This window comes from Molothrus ater, chromosome 23, assembly GCF_012460135.2.
Source record: "Molothrus ater isolate BHLD 08-10-18 breed brown headed cowbird chromosome 23, BPBGC_Mater_1.1, whole genome shotgun sequence".
Lineage (NCBI taxonomy): Eukaryota > Metazoa > Chordata > Aves > Passeriformes > Icteridae > Molothrus > Molothrus ater.
The window spans coordinates 4810522-4831637 of record NC_050500.2 but is presented as its reverse complement, the minus strand read 5'-3'; the positions used below and the strand labels follow the sequence as shown (position 1 = coordinate 4831637).

At 38.7% G+C, this 21116-nt stretch overlaps 1 protein-coding gene across 5 annotated transcripts in view; it reads left to right on the top strand.

Annotated features, from left to right (window-relative positions):
• The window catches only part of VPS13D (vacuolar protein sorting 13 homolog D), a 101664-nt gene that overhangs the window by 16904 nt on the left and 63644 nt on the right, over nucleotides 1-21116 (top strand). For 3 of the 5 annotated variants that reach the window (XM_036396093.2, XM_036396091.2, XM_036396095.2), the window contains 19 exons: nucleotides 106-257; nucleotides 1037-2071; nucleotides 2775-2865; nucleotides 3420-3546; nucleotides 5034-5214; nucleotides 6632-6814; nucleotides 9542-9761; nucleotides 10224-10434; nucleotides 10691-10862; nucleotides 12032-12144; nucleotides 12687-12896; nucleotides 15139-15401; nucleotides 15608-15741; nucleotides 16024-16179; nucleotides 16751-16973; nucleotides 17317-17391; nucleotides 18084-18287; nucleotides 18745-18834; nucleotides 20135-20275. In XM_036396093.2, coding sequence (XP_036251986.1) covers nucleotides 106-257; nucleotides 1037-2071; nucleotides 2775-2865; nucleotides 3420-3546; nucleotides 5034-5214; nucleotides 6632-6814; nucleotides 9542-9761; nucleotides 10224-10434; nucleotides 10691-10862; nucleotides 12032-12144; nucleotides 12687-12896; nucleotides 15139-15401; nucleotides 15608-15741; nucleotides 16024-16179; nucleotides 16751-16973; nucleotides 17317-17391; nucleotides 18084-18287; nucleotides 18745-18834; nucleotides 20135-20275 — 3981 coding nt within the window. The remainder of the gene's footprint in view (nucleotides 1-105; nucleotides 258-1036; nucleotides 2072-2774; nucleotides 2866-3419; nucleotides 3547-5033; nucleotides 5215-6631; nucleotides 6815-9541; nucleotides 9762-10223; nucleotides 10435-10690; nucleotides 10863-12031; nucleotides 12145-12686; nucleotides 12897-15138; nucleotides 15402-15607; nucleotides 15742-16023; nucleotides 16180-16750; nucleotides 16974-17316; nucleotides 17392-18083; nucleotides 18288-18744; nucleotides 18835-20134; nucleotides 20276-21116) is intronic. The other 2 variants (XM_036396094.2, XM_036396092.2) reach the window with 1 other exon arrangement.

The following is a 21116-nucleotide window of genomic DNA, read 5'->3' as shown; positions in this document are numbered from 1 at the left end:
TTCTGAGCAAGTTCAATAGCTCCTGTGTTATCTCTTCCATACAGAATTTATGGGCTAATCAGTTCACTTACTCTAATGTTGTTTTAATTTCACTTTCTCTTACAGCTTTCCACATTCTGAATAACACCACGATCCAGTTTAAATTGGAAAAAATACCACTAGAGAAGGATTTGGATTTAACTTTTCCTCTGTGTAATGAAGACTTTGGAATATCAAGCATTATGAAAATTGAAGGGAAATTTGTCAACCCTCTTCAGGTACAGAAATGTAGTATTTCCACTATCAATATAAAAATGTTTCCCTGCATAGAAGATAAGTATTTTTCAGGCCAGTGTCTTCAGTTTAACATGTTGGTAGTTTAGAAATCAGGTCCTTATAGACATGGTTAGAAGAGACAGTCTGAAGTTATAATAATAATAATAATACTGAGCAATAGTTAACCTTGTTTGGGGACATTTTAAACATCTTCATGAATTAGTATAACTTCTGCTTATCTTGAATACAGAAGGAAAAGTAAATGTGTCACTGTCCAAATGACATTGTCCAAACAAGTTTATTTGCAGTTGTAGTTGAAACTAAGAATTAATATGCCATTACCTTGAAAAAATCTGTGCAAGAGCAGAGGTTTTAAATAGAGAAAACTGGAACTTCTAATACTTAGGAGACAACCATGATGGCTACGTAGAATGTTTGTTTCATTAATTACTGTGTAAGTTCAGGTGGTGAATTATTTGTAATTAATTCTGTCTGGATGCTTTTTGCCCAGGAGTACAAGGTATCCCATTCTAGGATCCCATCCCATGTGGTTTTGGGTGGTGTCATCTTGCAGAGCTCATACAGAAGAACTTTTTTGCTTCAGTTTTGCATTGTACCTTGTTTTTTATTATTATTATCATCATCATCATCATCATCATTGTGGATGAACCTAAAATTTGTGTTGTTTGAAATTCCACTTTTGAGTTTTAGAATATATGCATTGATTACATTAATATAGAGAGCTGCAATGTGATGATTGTTTCTTTTCTCTGCATTGTAGGTGGTGTTAGCAAAACACGTATATGAACAAGTCCTTCAGACTCTGGATAATTTAATTTACAGTGAAGACTTGAACAAATTTTCAGCCACTTCTGTATCTCCAACTAGTCTTAGTTCTCCTTCAGCATCTCTTCATAGTACAGGCACAGAATTCTTGAGTGAACGGAAGGAAAATGGCTTATTCAGCCACTCTAGTTTTAATTCTGTTCCAAACAAGCCCTTAGCTATCAGGGAAACGAAATCTTTTACTCAAATTCAAGCAAACTTTCACATCTCAGAGCTCCAGGTTCAGTTAAGTGGTGATCTCACACTTGGGGCACAAGGTCTTGTCAGCCTTAAGTTTCAGGATTTTGATGTTGAGTTTGCCAAAGATCACCCTCAGACCCTGTCTATTCAGATTGCCTTGCGTTCCCTGCTGATGGAAGATCTCTTGGAAAAGAAACCAGACTCTAAGTATAAGAACCTCATGGTGTCCCATGGAGCACCCAAACCATCCAGTTTAGCACATAAGGAATATCTTTCACAGTCCTGTCCCTCAGTGTCCAATGCAGAATACCCAGATATGCCACGTTCCCTCCCTTCCCATATGGAAGAAGCACCCAATGTCTTCCAGCTGTACCAAAGACCAGTCTGTGCCTCCCGTAAGAAGCAAAAAGAAGATGCTGATTCTGAGTATCCTCTGACTCCACCTCCTTCTCCATCAGCAGACAGATCCAAGTTGCCCTGTGGAAAAAGTAACTTTGATGATTCATTAGTTCATATCAATATATTTCTAGTGGATAGGAAACATCCCGAATTTTCTTCTCGCTATAACAAAATTAACCGTAGTGTAGATGTTGATTTTAATTGTCTAGATGTGTTAATTACTTTGCAAACTTGGGTAGTAATATTGGATTTCTTTGGGATTGGATCCACTGCTGATAACCATGCTATGAAGCCGCAGCCTGAAGATACTCAGCAGACAATCAAAGCAGAAATAAATTCCTTGTCAGCTTCTCAAGTCCAAGAGCCTGTAAACACTAAGCTGGATCTAAAGGTATACTTGACATGGAAAACAGTAATTGGATTGTCTGTCATAAAGCATCTGGTTTATAGGAACTTAAGGTGACATTTACATCAGGTGTTTTATTTTCTGGTGGGCAGTGTACATAAATGCAGAAACAGAATTAAAATGTATTTGGATGTAGTTTAAAATAAGAGTTATAGAAAAGCTGAAGATTTTCAAAATGCTTGGCTCCCTTGCTCTGTGACCCTCTCTTGAATGAAAAGTTTATTTCAGTATTAAAGACCTAACATGCTGCAATTGGCACTGTGCTGTTCTAGGTACTGTGGAGTCTATTTATGCACAAAACTCTATATTTTATGAATATATCTCCATATATGTTTATACATCTATATGTATAAACATGTTTTTTGAAGAACACATGTTGTATGTGTATATAATGCAGTCTTTGCCTGGAGGCCCTGCAGTCTAACTTAGATGTGACCAAAGAGAAGAAGATGAAGGTAACAGTGCTGGGATTTGTTCTTGGGCTGATCATTCTGAATTCCTTGGGAGACCCATTAATGTGCAAACAAGGCACTAAAAATGTTGCTCTCATTCAGTGTCTCCTAATCAGATAATTGTTGTTTGCCATTCGTGTATTACAGTGCAGTTGTCTTGGAAAGAAGCTAAACAGGATGTTCAAGCTCTGAAGTCATGTTTTTCATACCAGTTTGTTCCTGTTTTATTTGGCCAGGTCCATTCTTTATCCTTAGTCCTGAATAAGACAACCAGTGAGCTTGCTAAAGCCAGTGTGGCAAAACTTGCAGCTCACTTGGAAGTGATTGGTGAGTAGATTGAGGGGCTCAGGTTGTTCACAGCTTAAAATAAAATCAGTGCACATGAGTAAAATATGCACTGGAATTAGGATTTTAAGTGGTTTTCTTTTGGTGCTCATTGGGGTTTGTGTGTTTTTTCTGGGCAAAATGTACATTCTCCTCCCACTTTGCTTTTTTGGGGTTTATTTTAAATCCTTACATGCCTCCCAGTTGTCAAACCTTTCATCATTTTCTCTGGGATTGGCTGTGATTTTAATACTTCACTTTCACAGAGTAGAACAATAGTTTTTATTACTGTTCTAGAGGAAACAAAGTAATTGTATCTAATTTTCACAAATCAAAGTGGTGTGATCACATGATGTGTGTAAAGCCTAGAGTAATGTCTGGGTTAATATAATCTTTACAGCAGAAACACATTATTTTCTTGGAGCATGAGGTTTAATCTTTAATTGAATTGACTTATTTAATTACTTGTAGTGAGGCTATCCCACTAATAGAAACTTTTGGGGTTTAGTAACTGATCTGTGTTTGAGGATCCTGATTGTCTGTCCTTTGTTTTCCAGAGGGAGATTTGGCCTTGCAGGGAAGTATTGGAAGTCTGTCCTTGAGTGATCTTACATCTCATGGAGAATTTTACAGAGAACGTTTCACTACAAGTGGTGAAGAGGCACTCATTTTTCAAATCTTTAAGTATGAATTTAAACTTTTTCTTACTCAATATTAGCTTGTTGCTCCATTAATTTCCATCCCCTCAAAAAAACCCCAAAAGTTGAACAAACCTAGAATACCCAAGCCCACAACTGTCATGGCTGCATGATTCTGATTGGCCTCTTGGGACTTAAGTGGGACTTAGAATATTTTCAGTTATAAACTTAAGATTTTTAACTTAACTTTGTCTTGCAAGGTATGGAGAAATGGAAAAGGAAATGTAGTATTTTATTTACCTCTAAAGGTGTTCTTAGAAGTATTTACATGATAGTTTGTTCCTAGCTAAAATGGTTCTTTTTTGTAAAGTTGGAAGAGTTTTTCTTCCATGATGAAATAGATTTTCCATTGCTTCTTGATTTTGGAATAAGGGGTTTGCTTTTATCGTAATGTAAATATGAATTTCTTTGTTATGTTTTAAGGAATAGGTGTTATCTTGTCATGTTTCCTGTTTTTTCCAATTAATCAGATTAGAAATTATCCAAGTAATGTTATGGAATTCATACAGCACACTGATTCAGAATTGAATGTAGGCATTTTCCTGCAGTAGAGAGTCACTGTTCTGATATAAAATCACCAAAGGTCTGACTGCTATGCAGAGATTCCAAATGCAGCATATTTCTATTTGCTTAATTAAAACTCAGCATCACTTAAATGTACAAAATCTAGAAGTACTTAATACAAAACAAATTTTTCATGTCTGCAACTGAAATAGTGTTAATTACATGCTGTGAACTTTAGTGAAATCTGTCCTGAGGCTGGATCAGTCTCATAATCAGAGTTTGAGCCTCAGAAGGGGCACCAGGTGTGGGGGTCCCAGTTGTGGGTTCCTCTGGGTCTGCAGTGAAGGCACTGAGACAGGAGTTCATGTTCACACTCAGGTGTTTATCATTTCTTATCAGTAAAACAGTCTCACTGCTGGGAGTTCTGCAGCTTTTCATTAGAAGGCACAAAATGGCCACAATCTCTTGGTACAAGAGCTTTTCAGACTAAACTGTCCAGTTAAGAGCTGACACCTGGATTATTTCCCCTTTTAAGCCAATAACTGATCCCACAGAGCTGCAATGCAGACTTTTCTGCCCAATTACAAAATGCCACCCAAACCCATGGAGAAGGAGGAAGAAGAAGCATGAAGAAGAAACCCAGGACAACACCCTGTGCCCTCCATCTTGCTGCCATCCACAACACCCTAAAAATCCCAAAACCTCAATTTCTCACCCAGTGACACACCTGCACTGCTCTCTAGAATCTATTTCACACTTTTGTGGATTCCAGTCTATTCTGGAGTTTAGGAAACTTTCTCCATGAATGAGGGTCAGAGTCAGTGCTCCCAGAGCAGACACAGAATATTCCCAGTGCTCTGGGTTTCCACAAAATCCTCTATATTACTATTTTGAATGCAGCAAAATGTCTAGTGCTGCTTCTAGAGTGTGGCTAAGATTGATAAATTTTACTTTCCCCCCTTGTCACAGGTATGGGAGGCCAGACCCCCTGCTGCAGAGGGAGTGTGACATCCGTGTCACCCTGAGGATGGCCTCTGTGCAGTACGTGCACACCCAGCGCTTCCAGGCCGAGGTGGTGTCTTTCATCCAGCATTTTACTCAGCTCCAAGATGTCTTGGGCAGGCAGAGAGCAGCGATTGAAGGACAAACAGTATGTCTGGGCCTTCTTTCTATCCTTTCCCAGCCTGGTTTTTTGCAGCCAGTTTTAAATGCAGTATATAGTTTATAATATATATTTTAATGCATCAACTCAAGTGAGTTGAAATGGTGGGAGGTTTTAGAGTTTTGGTGTTGGTAGAGTGTTGCAAAACAACATGAAATGAATGACACTCTGGTGCTGAGATGTCCAAGGCAAAAAAAGCCACTGGACCTCGATATTTCTAGAATATTTATTAATTTATAGAATATTTATTTCTGGACCTCGATATTTATAGAATTCCAAAAGTGACCATGGATTGGAGGATGAAATTGCCACCTCTCCAACCACACTGGTCAAACCAACAGTCCATTAATTCTCTCCTCCTCCAGAAAGGAATGCAAAACAATCATTATTTACATGAAAAGTGCACGAGAAGCTCCATTACAAAAATGTAAACATCAGAGGGCTTAGAAGAACTTTAGAACAGGGTGACAGTAGAGATTTTTCAGGCTCATCTTTTAGTCAAGAAACCTTAATTAGGACAATCCTGCTGCTGTTTGAAAGTGCAGAATACCAGATTTGCACGTTCATTAGAACTTTAGCACGTGGTTTCTGCAGGATGCACTGGAGAGAAAGGGTCAGGGTGTTCCCTTGTCTTATTCTCCACTGTTCATGAGGTGACAATACCTGAATTAGGAGAACCGAGTGAGAAGTTCTGTTCCACTCAGGTGTATGTCTCTGATTTAGTTTGATGGCTGGTAGTCTGAGAAAATCAGAACTTCTGCATTCTGGTAGAATGTGTGGATATAGAGCTTGTAAAGCAAGAGTCTATCAATATATCAGTATAGAGTATTGGGGTATGGTGGAGTGTTGCAATAATCAGGGCAGCCATAGACCACCTGACCCAATTTGGGAGTAATTAATACAGTCAATGCTCTTCTTTTAAAATAAACTTCTCATAACTGAAGCAAAGACAGTGAATACTTGGATATTAAAATGCTTCATTGTGCACCGGGTGGGAGGTTTGAATCTGATTTTGAAACATCTGTTCTAAATGCTGGGGTTTTGCTTTTTGCAAATAATTTTTCTTAAGGAATTTGTTATGTAGTGAGCTGAATAGTGTCCTGCCTCTCAGTTCAGGGCTGAAAGGGTGTGCCACTCTTGAGTGCTGCACCTCTTGCACAGATTTTTCCTGTTTACATCATAATACTTTTTAAATTACCCTTTATTCTCTGCCTAAACCAAGAGTTGGACGGGGTTTTGTTGGTTGCTTTGTTGTTGTTTTTGTTTGGTATAAACTCTTACCATCCCTTAATTTTGTTAATCAAGGGGTAATGATCCCTGAGTTCAGTACTAATCAGTGGAAAATAATCACCTGCTTCCTGCAATATTTGTAATTATTTTGTAAATGTATTTTTGCTCTTTCCAGGTGAGAGATAAAGCCCAGCGAGCTTCCAGAGTTCTTCTTGATATTGAGGCTGGGGCTCCTGTTCTGCTTATACCTGAGAGCTCCAAGTCCAACAGCCTTATTGTAGCTAATCTGGGGAAGCTGAAAGTGAAGAACAGATTCCTGTTTGCAGGAATGCCTGGTACCTTTTCATTAAAGAACAAGGTAGGAACATTGCTTCTTCATTTAGCAGCTTGCAGTTTTGCTAGTTCTTGTGTGTTTGATTTCTAAATCAAAATTTTAAATTATGCTTAAATTTTATTTCATATTTTGCCTTTATAGTTCTACTAATGAGAGTCTGTGCTGGTGTGCTGGCAAATCTTGTAGATTTTCATGCTGTGCTGCCCTTCCTGTCTTGAGCTTACTGTCTGAAGCACTGGGGCAGAGGGGAGACTGAGCTGAGTGTTTGGCGGGAGCAGAGGGAATAAAGGAGGCTGAACTCACTCCAGCTGCTCTGCTGAGGAATCAGGAGCCAGCTGGGTGCACACCTGAGTCTGGGACCAGGATGGGCTCTCAGCTCACCCTTTCTGGTTACTCAGCTGTTCACCACTCAAAATTTCCACAGTGTGAAGAGCAGAAAACAGGGGGCTGTGTTGGCTGAGACTTGCTCGAACACACTGGAGAACAAAATTGGGGTTTTTTTCCTGCTCTCAGTGAAAACTGAGTGCATGTAGTTGCTTTGATGGGGTGAGACCATGGGAAAGGTTTGTGTGTAGTTGCTTTGGTGGGGTGAAACCATGGGAAAGGTTTGTGTGTAGTTGCTTTGATGGGGTGAGACCATGGGAAAGGTTTGTGTGTAGTTGCTTTGGTGGGATGAGACCATGGGAAAGGTTTGTGTGTAGTTGCTTTGATGGGGTGAAACCATGGGAAAGGTTTCCAGTGGCTGTTCATGTGGCAAAGCACAGGACAGGAGCAGCTGGTGCTGCTCCTCAGAGATGCAGCCACAGAATTTGGGAGAAGGAGGATCCATCTTGGATGGCTTGCTGTATCTAACTCATTCAAGAAAACAGGGAGTTGTCTGGGACCCCTCTGATTCCATTTGGAAGGGATTAGAAGTTAGAGGGACTAAATTGCTGCAGTGGGTTTGTGGTGTGTCTGTTGCCTTCACCTGGTTGGTCTCTCCCTGTGTCTGCTGTAAGGAAACAGTGCACTGAGATGTTGGGTTGTACTGTAGGGTGTTGATGGTACAAGGACAGGTTTGTAAGCTGTAAACACCTACATTAACATTATAACTTAAAATAATTGTGCACAATAATTTTATTTCAGCCTAAAAATACTGTGTTAAGTTGCACTGTAGAAATGTAGGTGTTTGAAATGGAATTAGGTGTAGGGTCTGGCTTTTTTTTGTCGGTTTTGTTTTCATTTTTCCTCTGTCCTGTGTTTATTTTTGAGGATCGGATATTACAAGGCAATGCATACAAGGATCCTGTTTTATTTGAGGTATTTCACATCCTTATGGCAGTGTTCAGGTGCTCCTCATTCATTCTATAAAAAAGAAAGTATTCTTCTGGAATTTAGCACTTAAAAAAGCTACTTCATTTATTAAAAATGATGTTTCTTTTCTAAAGGTTTTGCTGAATTCTATAAGAATTGGATGTAAAGTTTTTGTGGTGTGATCTTAATGCATGTCTGAGGAGCTGCTAATTTGGATTTAATTGCATAAATTCATAGATTTATAGATGATGTGGTGATTTTCCTTTGCATGTACTTTTCAGTCTTTTCTTTATAGTATGAAGTTAAATGTTAATATCCTCAAATATTTTATTTTCTTAAAATCCTTGGTTGTGTTTACAATTAATTTTTCCATTTTTTTCTAATATTTAAAAAACACGTAAGGCAACAAAATATTAACAATTAAAACCAGAAAGGGAAGTTTATGGTAGGGATTGATGTGACATCAAAACCTGGATACAGAAGATGGGAAATGATGATAACAATACAGGAGTCAGGGGCAAAGTGAGCAATCTTGGAGTAAGGGCTGAGTAAACACTAAAGAGAATTGCTACCTGTATGTAGAACATGATGTTAATTAATGGAAATGATTGACAGATGAATCCCAAAGCTGGTTTTGGGCTATAAAGGTGCTGTGCAAACCTTTACACCAGGCAAATCCCAGAGTGGCTGGGGCCATTCCATTGCAGAAGGCTGTCAGATTGGTCAAGCAGGATTTTTGGGAAAAGACATTTCTAATGTTGGTGTGACTCTTTTTGTAGTGAAATTTGCAGGTTTTTGATGTATTTCCACTGGATATGTGGTGGTGGGGAGATGTCTAAAATGGCTTACATCAATATAAATGAATTTTTCTTTCTTCTCCTGTGAGGAATTTAACATTAAATGTAGGGATTTATCCAACCTTAAACCGCAGGAGAATTTTGTGACACATTTTGGTGTGGCAGCTGAAGTATTTAAAGTGCATAAAATGTGCATGTGCAGAAGTGTTAGTTCACATATTGTAATAAAATATGAAATTGCTGACATGATCTTGCGAAAATAATGGCATATGTTTTTTTCATCACCTGAAAAACAGCTTTAAATATTTAACAGTTTTTATTCTGCAGAAATGTTTAATACTGTCACAGTCTTACCCCTCCACTTTGGTATTAATTTCATTTACATGAGAGTATTTCAGTTTTATGCAAAACCCTCTGCTTTTGAATTAGTTTCTCATTGAAATGATTCTACAGCTTTTTGAGGAAGGTTGCTGAAATAAACTTTTTTTACAAAGAAAATGTTCTCATCTGCTATTAAGGCTGTAGGAGAAAAGTTTGCCCATTTTCCTACAGCAGAAGATACTGGCATTCCAGTAATTTGTTGCAGCTTGAACATTGATGCATTGGTTCCTTAGAATTCAAGTCAAAAATCTAACATTAATTACAACATTTCTTTCATTAGCAGGATTCTGTTCAATTTTCCTCTCCTATGGGAACCCCAAAACATAGTGTGAAGAAAACAAGTGCTGATGAGTCCAAATCAGCAATAGAAGGATTGGTCATGAAAAAATCATCAGGAGCAAACATTTCTAGGCTGAAGAATGAGCCTGCAGTGAGCACATGGAGTAAGCAGCAGGGGCAGCCATCAAAGCTGCCTGTTGTCCCAAACCCTGAGAGCCCAGGTATGTGAGAGGTGGAGGAGCCCCATGGAGCCTCTTTTGCCTTGTCAAATAGTGCAGTGACAGTGCTTTGATCCTATGTGACACTGGAAAGGTATGAGGCTCTGGGCCTGAAGATTGTAGATTGGAGAATAAATGACTTCTGAGCTTTAAGGCTGATTTTTTGCAGCTTAAAGGATTAGGGAGTTGTAGTTCAGTTTCTGGAAGAAGAGTCCTGCAAATTGGGTGTGTTTTGAGATGCATATTGCACACATACAAGGAGAGTGCTTGGACTCCTAATTAGGAATTTAGATTGACCCATGAATGAGCTTGGTATCTGCTAGTTACAGATATTAAACCTGAATTAAAAAAAAAAGTGGAATAAAATAAAAGCTAAATTAAATTTCTTTTTTAAAAGTAGTTTGCATCAGTTTTGCACGGATTCTGTTTTTCTTCCATAATGTGTTATCTCCTGTGTACTTGCAGAGGATCACATCTGCCTCTTGGACTGCATTGTAGTTGATCTGCAGGACATGGACATCTTTGCTGCTGAAAGGTACCAGAGAGAGTATTCCAAGGCTGTGGAAGATACCAGTGCAGACTTGAGCTTTCCATCCTACTTGGTGAGGCAGACAGGAGGGAGCCTGCTGACAGAGCCCTTCAGACTGAAGTTAAAAGTAGAGAGAAATTTGGACAAGTGAGTTTAAACAGAGTCCCTTTATGCTGTCACCTAGAGCAATAGTTTTGTATCCTAAAGGTCTTGCCTGCTGTTGGAGCTCCTGGAAGCACTGAGGTTTTCTCTTTTTCTCTTTGTTGCAGAGAGCTGAGTCATATTTTTGTATCCTAAAGCAATATTTTTGTATCCTAAAGCAATATTTTTGTATCCTAAAGGTCTTGCCTGCTGTTGAAGCTCCTGGAAGCACTGAGGTTTTCTCTTTTTCTCCTTGTTGCAGAGAGCTGAGTCATGCTGTTGCAGACATTTCAATCCATGGCAACCTGTCCTCAGTGCACTGCTCTCTGGATCTGAACAAGTACAAACTGATCCGTGGGCTGCTGGAGAACAACCTCGGCGAGCCCATCGAGGAGTTCATGCGCCCCTATGACTTGCAGGATCCAAGAATTCTTGTAAGGATCTATGTGCACCTGAAATTCTCTTGAAATGTCTTGTCTTGGTTTGGAAAGACAGGAGTGTGCTAAGGAAGGCAGGAGCCCCCCCTGAAATGGAGAATGTGAATCCTCCCCACCCCTCTGAATTGCTATACATTTTAAATTAAGGGGCTCTCAGGCAAAAATATGGCAGCAGGAAATAACAGTTTTTTACTAGGGAAGAAAGAAAAGGATAAAATAAACAATGCAGTGCACTAGAACAACACTGACAGGGTCAGAACCCAACCTGACACCCTGTGGGTCAGGCTGTGGGCAGCAGTGCCATTGGAATTGTGGCTCAGCCCTCCTGCAGTGTCAGGGCTGGTTCTGCTGGAGCAGGGATCCTGGAGAAAGGTGCAGTCTCTGCCTCTGAAGATCCAGGGGAAGGAGAGGCAGCTGCTGTTCCTCTGGGCAATCCAGTGCAGAAGCTGTGCTGGTGTTCCAGAATCTCCAGATTATATCCAGGTGGGAATGCTTGGCTGGTGTTCCAGAATCTCCAGATTATATCCAGGTAGGAATGCTTGGCTGGTGTTCCAGAATCTCCAGATTATATCCAGGTAGGAATGCTTGGCTGGTGTTCCAGAATCTCCAGATTATACCCAGGTAGGAATGCTTGGCTGGTGTTCCAGAATCTCCAGATTATATCCAGGCAGGAATGCTTGGCTCCTCCCTCTGGGCTCACATCTCCCAATGGGATGCTGTAGTTCTTATCAGCCATGCAGGGACATTCAATGGCTGTTATCAGCAGGTGTCCCCTCCCAAGGGAGGAGTGATTGTGGTCAGTCAGAGAGAGATAAGGAAAACTGCCCAATGAACAAAAGACAACTGCCATCCAGATGGGAACAGAACACATCCTGCCCTGCAATCTGGAACAGGGTGGTTGCTGATTTTGCTGATGGCAGCAATATGTTAAGGACAAAGAAGCTCTAGACCAGCACTGTGAAAATGAGTTAATGGTCATTTTCAAGTTAAAGGCCAAGTGTTGGGAAATGTAACATTTCCCCAGTAATGGTTAATGAAACCATTGATTAAACCATTTGGAGAAGAAGGACACCACACAAAAGCTGTTCACATTTTTCTGAAATACAGGTTAATTCAGAGATCAAAGTTAAGCTCTGAAAAAGAATGTTGGTGTTTTCCACTTACAGACAGTTTTGAGTGGAGAAGTTTATACTTCCATGTCCTTCCTCATTGACATGGTTAATGTGAGCCTGGAGCTGATGGATCCAAAGGGAAAAGATGGAAGCAGCTCTTTAGCCAGGTATGAATGTTCTTCTCTTACTGAATACCTTGTCCTAAATACTGTGCTCATGTGAAAGATACAGGACAAGAATTAAAATAATATGTGGAATTGCAATTTAATAATGCAGTGGAATGGAGTTTCTTAATTAGAATCCAAACTGAGAGTTTTAACTGCTCTGAGAGATGAAAGGGAATGACACTGTTCAAAAGATACAGTCTGTCTTTCCACTTGTCCTTGAAATAAGAGTCCAGCAATCAGTACTTGCCCAAAAGAAATAGTATTTTAATTAAGAAAGCAAAACAAGGGAAGGTTAAAAAAGCAGATTTCTGCTATGTTGGCTTGTTGGGTGTTTTTAAATCCAGAAGGCTTTTTATCAGTGGAAAATGAGATTACATTTAATACAGGTCTATTTTCTATATCTATTATATGATTGTAGTTGTTTTAGAAAATACCTAAATGAAGGATTTCAGCAGTGTGCCATACTTGTAAAATAAGTGACTCCAAGGAATAAATGAACTGTAAGTCTCTTGGGTGTGATGTTTTGCTTTTTATTCTCCCAGGTTTGATTTTAAGAAATCCAAGTTGCTTTTTGAAAGCTCTTCAGATGGAACAAAGTCTGTAAATCTGGTCTCTCATTCCATGATGGCCTTTGACACTCGTTATGCTGGACAGAAATATGCTACAGGCCCCCCAAATGTCTTCAATTGCATCTTTCAATCATCAAAGAACACCAGTAGCCCAGGAGCAATCCAGATTGAATTGCATTTCAGGTTGGTAATTCTGGGATTTGTTTGTTTTTAATAATGACATAATCAGTATTGTCCTGATTTTAATACATCTGTTATTATTGTAGATAAACCTGAGGGCATTGTATTTTAGTCTGATGACATTTTTGGGGTGATCAGTGGTACTTGATAGATTGAAATCTGCAGTTATTAATTCTCTATAAGTTTTTTTTCTTTAGTTTTCTTTTTCACTTAATGCAATAAAATTTAGGTTTGAATGTGTAATGGATCAGATGAAGGTTTTACCTATTAAAATTAATAGTGTTTAAAGCTTGATAAGTCTGGCCTATCACTTGGATGTGTGCATAAAACCAGTTTGTAGAATTTTTAATATGAGATGCACAAAAGCTGTTTCCCAGCAGGTGTCACATGTGGTTTTCTGAGAGCATCAAATACAGACAGGAATGGAACCTTTCAAAAACAATCTCTGTGTTCTGTCCTACCCTGTTTGTTTTTTCTTCCTTGTTTTGATCTAATTTAGTGTTGAAATTGGGAATATAAAGTATAATGTCAGTATTTACCTGTTTCAGCATGGTGGTTTTTGAGGAATGCTGACTATCAAAGAGGAGGGTGAAGTGAGATGACTGGAGATGTTGCTGTCACTTCTGATCTGATTTGCTGACCAAGCTCAGCTTTCTCACTCTCTAAGTATGATGCCTTCTGGAGCAGTTGCAGGAATAATGTAGAAAAAAAAAAAAAGTGGATTATTTTAGTCCAGTAGAAAATTTTAGAGACAATTTTTCATAAAAACCAGCTAAAGAATCTTGGCAATTGATAGAATTTTTTTTTAAGATTTGGATGCTGCATTACGGTTTTAGGTACCTAAAAAAAATGTGTTCAGAAAGAAGCCAACATTTCAATTTGATTAAAACTAAAATGGGATTTACTAAAAAATACACCCTAAAAAAACCCCAGATGGTTTTCACAGAACTGTTGATCAAGTCAGTGGGCAGCTAGCTTAGACCCAGTTAGTGAGTTTGCACAGTACAGCCTCATCTGCTTTATGAGTGAGAGTTTCAGGAATCTTCTTCCCAACTGTTGTGCTTTTCAATTTCAGCTGCAGCAGCATGTGGTCTGTTTTTAGTGGTGAGAGCATCCTTGGCAGAGGATGCAAGGGCTGGCAGAACTCAGTGATAGTGCTGTACTGCCTGGTGCCTCTTGAAATATCCTGGAGAGCCAGGCAGGGTTAGAGGCTTTGCTGTTGGAAGCTCCCCACTAAGGCATCACAGTTCTTTGGAGATTTAATGGTTCACAGTGTGCTGGATTGAAAATTGTTTCATGCTATTGAAGCACTTAGATGATTTTCCAGTTAGCATGATCAAATGTAAGTGGTATTCCAGACCATGAAGCCAAACACTTTATCCCTCCTAGCCAGACCTTCAGAATGTGATGCTGGAAGCTCAGGCAGGCTGACATTTTTTCTGAATGACAAAGCAGCTTCCTGTGCTGCAAAATGGTGTCAGGGTAGGAGAGGAAATTCATGTTGTACCTCTTACCTCAGAGCCAGGTCTGAATTTCACACACAGAATGTTAGACAGAAAATGATAATAAAAACATACGACAGAAAATGATAATAAAAACATACGACAGAAAATGATAAGAAAACAAAGGTATAAACTGATAATAAAACAAAGATATAAAATGATAATTAAAAAAGGTTTTAAAATTTGAGATTTTGAAAATTAGTCTTGATAATATAAGTGTGTTAAAGGGGCTTTTATAAATTTCCTGTCATGTTGTTTTTCAATTCATCTCTTGTATCATGATGGCTTAGAATTTGTGCAGTTAAGACCTATTGGGGTTCTGTGGGTATAGCAAATTGTTGAATTTCAGTGTGTTTAAATATATATATATATATATATATATATATATAAAAGTATGTGTGTATATATATATAAAATGTATATATATATATAGGAGTTCAAACTCATATATATATATATATAGGAGTTCAAACTCCTATATATATATGAGTTTATATATAAATGTGTATATTATAAATATATAAAATTATATATATAAATGTATATATATATATAAAATATATATTAAATGTATATCTGTATATATAAAAATGTATGTATGTATTTTAAAGGGCAGACACTGTAAAGCAAGTGTATGCCTATAAAATGCCATATGAGTCTTACTAGATACTGACAGTTGTCAGCATGATTTTAAATATTTCCAGGTTGTAAAGTTCACCTGTGTGATTCTCTCTTCTTAAAAGGTCTACAAAGGATTCCTCCAGTTTCACAGTTGTTCTGAACAATCTTCGTGTATTCCTGATATTTGACTGGCTCTTACTGGTCCATGACTTTTTGTGTACTCCTGGAGACACCAAAAAGAGGGAAAATCCCCATTCCCGGCAGCGATCCTGCATCAGTGACACCACTGTGGTTCCTAAAACTGTGAAAAGGGGAGTGGTTACCAAACGTTCCTCACTCCCTGTGACAGCAGAAAAGCAGCTGGAAGTCAAGGTTAATGTGACAGGTAAATGTGCTCTTCCCTGATGCTTTTGTTTTTCTCATGAAGTAAGTTTGTTTTTCTCATTGAAGAGTTTTTCTCATTAAAAGCTGGGTGCTGGTGTAAAGACAGCTCCCTTCAAGGAAATCAAGAAACCTGCTACAAATACCCAAAGTACCTTAATGATATTGCCAACTGCCCTGTTAGTTATTTGTCTCTTTTTTTTGGTTAAGGAACTGAATTTGTGGTTGTTGAAGACATGTCCTGCTTTGATACCAATGCAATTATTCTGAAGGGAACAACTGTTCTCACTTACAAGCCCAAGTTGATAGATCGTCCTTTCTCTGGTAGTTTGTTTGGCATTGAGGTAAGAAAAATACATTTGCTTCTGTATAACATCCAAAATTAGAGGAGTTTGTGAAGATACTTTACTATAAATATATATACAAAAGGAATAATCCACAGATGCTTTCTGAAGTTTGTTGATTTCTCATCAAATGCTCTCATTTTACAGCAGTTTTGAGAATAGTTTTATATTGTTTCTGTTAAAACATTGTAAGACTTGACTGTAGCCTCAAAATATTGCTAGTTCTTGCTAGGCCTGTTATCTCAGTTCATAATTTCTTTAAAAATAATTTGGAATTTTTAGGTGTTTTCATGCCGGTTAGGAAATGAGCAAGAGACTGCACTGTCAATTATTGATCCAGTACAGATTCATATGGAACTTATTGGGAATTCTTCCTATCCAATTGGTTCAGGACTGCTGGATGCTTTCAATAGTGAAGATTTTCCTCCTATTCTAGAGGTAATATTAAAACCTGAATAAAACTGCAGTAGAGAATACTAGCAGAGATATTTTTATGCCCAAGGATTCAACAGAAGACTTTCAAATGCATAAGAGAGTAAGGTAACTTTTTCCTGAGATGGAGAAGGAAAAGAAAAAAGCATGTAGAAAATGCTCTTAGTGGTAATGAAAAAGTGATTTATGGGATATGTTACAGAGATTAATAGTGAGGGAAAGAAATGGGCTGATTATGTAGGCTGATGGTATTAGATAGTTACTAATAGCTGAAAGGGAATTATATTTTTCTGTATTTTCTAATTGTTAGGACATTTTAGAGGGGAATTATATTTAAAGACTTTTTTACCATTGTATCAAAGTAAAACTTGTTTTCCCTGAGATGTAATGCTTTTGGTTGTTGGTAGAAAAGAACTAGTTTGATAAATTTATTATTGGATCTTTAAAACAGCATGGTGATCAGATTGTAACACTAAATTTTGTCTTCCTTTGGGAAAAGCTTTATTAATAGCTGAATTATTTAAGAAAAATGTGTAGAAAAAGTCAAGGGACTCTTATATTCTAATGTTTCATTTAGATTCAGTTGCAAGCACTGGATATCAGACTGTCCTACAATGATGTTCAACTCTTCTTGGCAATTGCAAAGTCAATTCCCCAGCAGACAAGTGCAGCCCTGCCTGACCCAGCTGCCTCAGGGGCTGGGAGTGCTGCTGATCCCTGCACGTCAGCACTGGGGCATGAGAGCCCCTTGGCTCAGGAAACCAGAGATGGCTCCAAACGGGTGCTGGATCCTGTTCTTGGTATGTGTTTCACTGTTGGGGTCAAGCCATTCCTGATTTTTAAGGGAGTTTTCTGCAAGGTGAGGCTAATCTGTATGCTTAACACAAAAGATGTTGGTATCCTCATGGGGTAAGAGCCTTTCTTGGTTGGAACTACCTAATAATGGCATTGTCCTGATGATGCTGGAAAAAATATAAAAGCAGGGCTGAATCATGTGCTCTTGCTATAGTTAAATAATTATAGTTAAATAGTTAAATCTTAACTAAACAAACCCCTATTTTTCATACAGCTATATCTTGATTTTAGAAGTGAAATAAGCAGCTAACTGCCAGGGATTCATGCCTGGTTCTCTGTTCATTGCAGAAGCCCAGCTGGCTCGGCTCCAGGAGCTGGGGTTCAGCATGGACGATTGTCGTAAAGCTCTGCTCACCTGCCAAGGTAACCTCAGATATTCTTAGCAGGGCTTTGCACTTTGTTCCTATGACCTTAATTGCAATTAAGTAAAGCCTTTCCACTGTCAGGTGGTTATGCACAGGCACTGTTTCCTTCTTTAGAACATCTTTGGCTCTGACCTGGCCTGTAGTTTGAAACTTTCTTCTTCCTGTTCTGCTGCTGTGTAAAATCCACCCCCCAAGGATTTTTCTGCCCTTTGGGATGTCACGTGTGGGTGCTTGAGTGTATTTTTGTTTGGGAGTTTTAGTTGTGTTCAGGCTGGTAATTTTTATGGTGCACCAATTTCTTGCTATTCCACATCTCTTCCTCTTGTGTTTTCATCTCTGCCTTTAAAAATCTTATTTCTCTAATTCTACATGCAGTACCTGAAAAGAAAACAAAGCTTTACCACAAGTGACTATTTTAGCACTGTCATGCTTCCCACCTTAAATATAGGCATGCATAATGTTACAGAATTTTATTACATTTGTGAACTTCAAAATACATTTCTTACTCTTAGGATATACTGATGTCTTTATATTCTTCTCATAGTTATATTACAAAATAAGCATATTGAAGTACTGCTGGGAATATTTTCTTAAGAGAAAGGGAGTTAGTTTTCTTCTATATGATTTTTACTAAGCATATGTCTTTGAGAAAGTAGGTGATGATTGATTGGCTGTTTGCTTCTATCTAAGGTGACTTGAAAAAAGCAGCAAGTTGGTTGTTTAAGAATGCTGAACCTCTGAAATCAGTTTCCCAGACTTCTGGTCGAGATAGCCAGGGGATTTTGCCTTTCCAGTTCATCTCTGGAGTGGAAATAAAGGCAGAAAGTGTTTGCATCTGCTTTATAGATGACTGCATGGACTGTGATGTTCCCCTGGCTGAATTAACCTTTTCATGTGAGTCTCTGGTTCTCCTTGGCATAAGCTGACTGTCAGTTCTGGGTGTGTTCAGCATCGTGCTCTTGTTTGTCAGCACCTGTCAAATTTCAGCTGACAGTGTCTTGGTGGTGGTTGTGTGGGGTATTGGGGGTTCCTTTTTCATTATTTCTGTTTGGTTTAAGTTTTGGTTTTAAGAAGATGACAGTCTTTGTAGGGTTAAGATTCTGGTTTCCCCTTTTTACATCACATAAGAAATGAAATCTCTCCTGAGCAGAATCCTAGGGAGGCTCTGTTATTGTAAGGTGTGGCTGTTTGCAGATGTTATTGGAAGAGTATCATGAAGAGCTTTTTGTCCCATTTCAGTTTAAAAGACAAAACAAAACCTTCCATTGCTTACTTGACACTTCACAAAATCAGGAAGTTTGTTTGTTTTGCTTTAGTTTAAATTTCGCTTCTTTTTTTTTTTTCCTCTCAGGTTTGAATTTTCTCCAGCATTTGAGGACCAGCCCTGAAGGCTACGCTCATTTTACCCTCTCTGGAGATTATTACAACCGTGAGCTTTCAGGTGAAATACCTGGGGGTTGTTCTCTTATTTTAATTTAGGAAAAAGCCTTTCCTACCACAGGAGCCTGAAGTTTACCCACCATGAAATGCCTCTAAGGGAATAGGGAAAGGTTGATTTTGGGACTGTGTGTGTGTGAGACAGTGTGATCCTAGACAAGATATCCTGATTTAAGATCATTGGAGGGATGTGGAAACTGGAGATTTGCCTGATATGAAAGTGGCACTCAGGTTTTCAAATGAAATTGCATAAAGTGGTTATCCAACAAAATGAGTTTTATGACAAGCTCTCTCTGCATTCTCTTCTCTTTAATTGTTTGATGGATTCAGTTTATTACATATTTCAGGAAGGAGAATCATGTGCAGGCTGAAGACAAAGGATTAACATAAGAAGACCATCACAGTTTATGTTCTAGATACAAAAAAGCAAGTTAGGCCTCAATACAGGCCAGATACTCACAAAAGTCATCTAGTTGTGTGGGTTTTTTAACTTAGAAACTAAATTTTCTGTTACATCACTGGTGAGAAGCACTCAGGAATTATCTGTCAATAACAAGGGGTTTTTTTGTTGTTTTAAAAAATACTTTGTTTTTAAAAATATGTAGGGTTGTCACTATAGGACACAGAACAACACAAGCACACACACTGCTGCTCTCAAGGTGAAGAAAAAGGAAGTTTATTTTCTGACTCCAACATTTATAATTTTCCAAAAGTGACAGTGGATTGGTGGATGACAGTGCCACCTCTCCAATGACACTGGACAAACCAACAAAGTCCATCAAATTTCTCCTCCTCTATAAAAGAATGCAAAACAATAAGTTATTTACATAAAGAGTGTGAGAAAGTTTGTTATAAGAACGTAAACATCAGAAGGCTTAGAAAATCTTAAAAAATCAGGGTGCCATGGGATGTTTTTTTAAATAGTTTCTAGACTTCTATCTTTTGAGATACTGAATAATCACCAATTTAATGTATAATTGTGTCAAAATCATTTTCAAAGCTATTTAGGAGCTTAGTTCCTGCTAGCTTAAATATAGAGCAGTAATTGACCCCTTCTAGGGCTTTAATTGGAACAAAGACATTTCTGTGAGACCCTACATACAGAATACATGGACTGAATGGAGGAGCTGGACCAAATTTGTGTTAGCTATTAAATTAAATCCTTAGGCTTGCAACTTCACCTTGAAGATTAAAAGTAGGGGACAGATTAAAAGCGAAGGACCTAATGATGAAAGTTTCTTTACTAAATACACAAAGAGCATTCCAGAGTGGGCTCCAAAGATGCTGCTTTGTGTTTCTCTCAGGGTGGGAGCCGTTCATTGAGCCGTGGCCGTGTTCAGTGTCTTGGCAACAAGAGGCTTCCAGCCGCCTCCAGCCTTCGCGCCTGAAGCTGGAGGTGAAGGCCAAGCCACGCCTGGATATCAACATCACCTCTGTGCTCATAGGTATGTGGGAATATTCCCTGAGGGCATATTCTGCTTTTCACTGCTGAAAATGACAGACATCTCTAATTAAAGTGCTGCTGGCATCCCGTGGAGGAAGTGGGGTTGGCCCAGGTCCCTCCATGCTTTGCAGGATGCTGTACCAGGTGTGAGTTTAGGCAGCCTATGGTCTGTCAGATGTTGTGAAAATGTAAAGACAGGAGCTGCATATGTTAGAGGTTAGTAGGAATTCTTTTCTCTGGTCATATGAATTCTATCAAGTTTGTATGGTATTTGAAATTTATTTTTAATCAGAAACAGGCTTTCATCTAAATCTTTCTGTTCTTCATAGGACTTAAAAATATTTTGATAAGCTCATCATTTTTCAGTGCACTGACAGGTGTAGTGGGGAGCTACTCATTTCAGTTCTTCAGTCTCTGAGCACCTGAGCTGTCAATGACCCACCTTTGGAAATCAAAATATTTTGTCCATCAGTAACTCCAATTTCATGTGAGCTTCTGTATTTGGAGCTCCAGTTGTGTGCCTTTCCCAGGAATATTGTTGCTCATTCAGAATTATTTGGTGGGCACAGTAAAAAAACTGCCAGCAGCTGAGCTTGTAGATGTAACAGAAAAGCTTTTGTTGGTCTTTCCCTTCCAAGGAGAACCTGGGGGTTTGGCAGAAAGAGGGGGAGCCAAGGTGGCAGGAGGAGAAGCAAATCAATGATTCCTAAGATGGTGCTTTTTAAAAGCAGTGATAATAAGTGTTGAGGCTGGTTTGTGATTAATACAGTGCCAGAGGACTCAATTGGTGCCTTGATATTTATGCAGGAATGTGTATGTGCCTCTTCAAATGAAGCAAACCC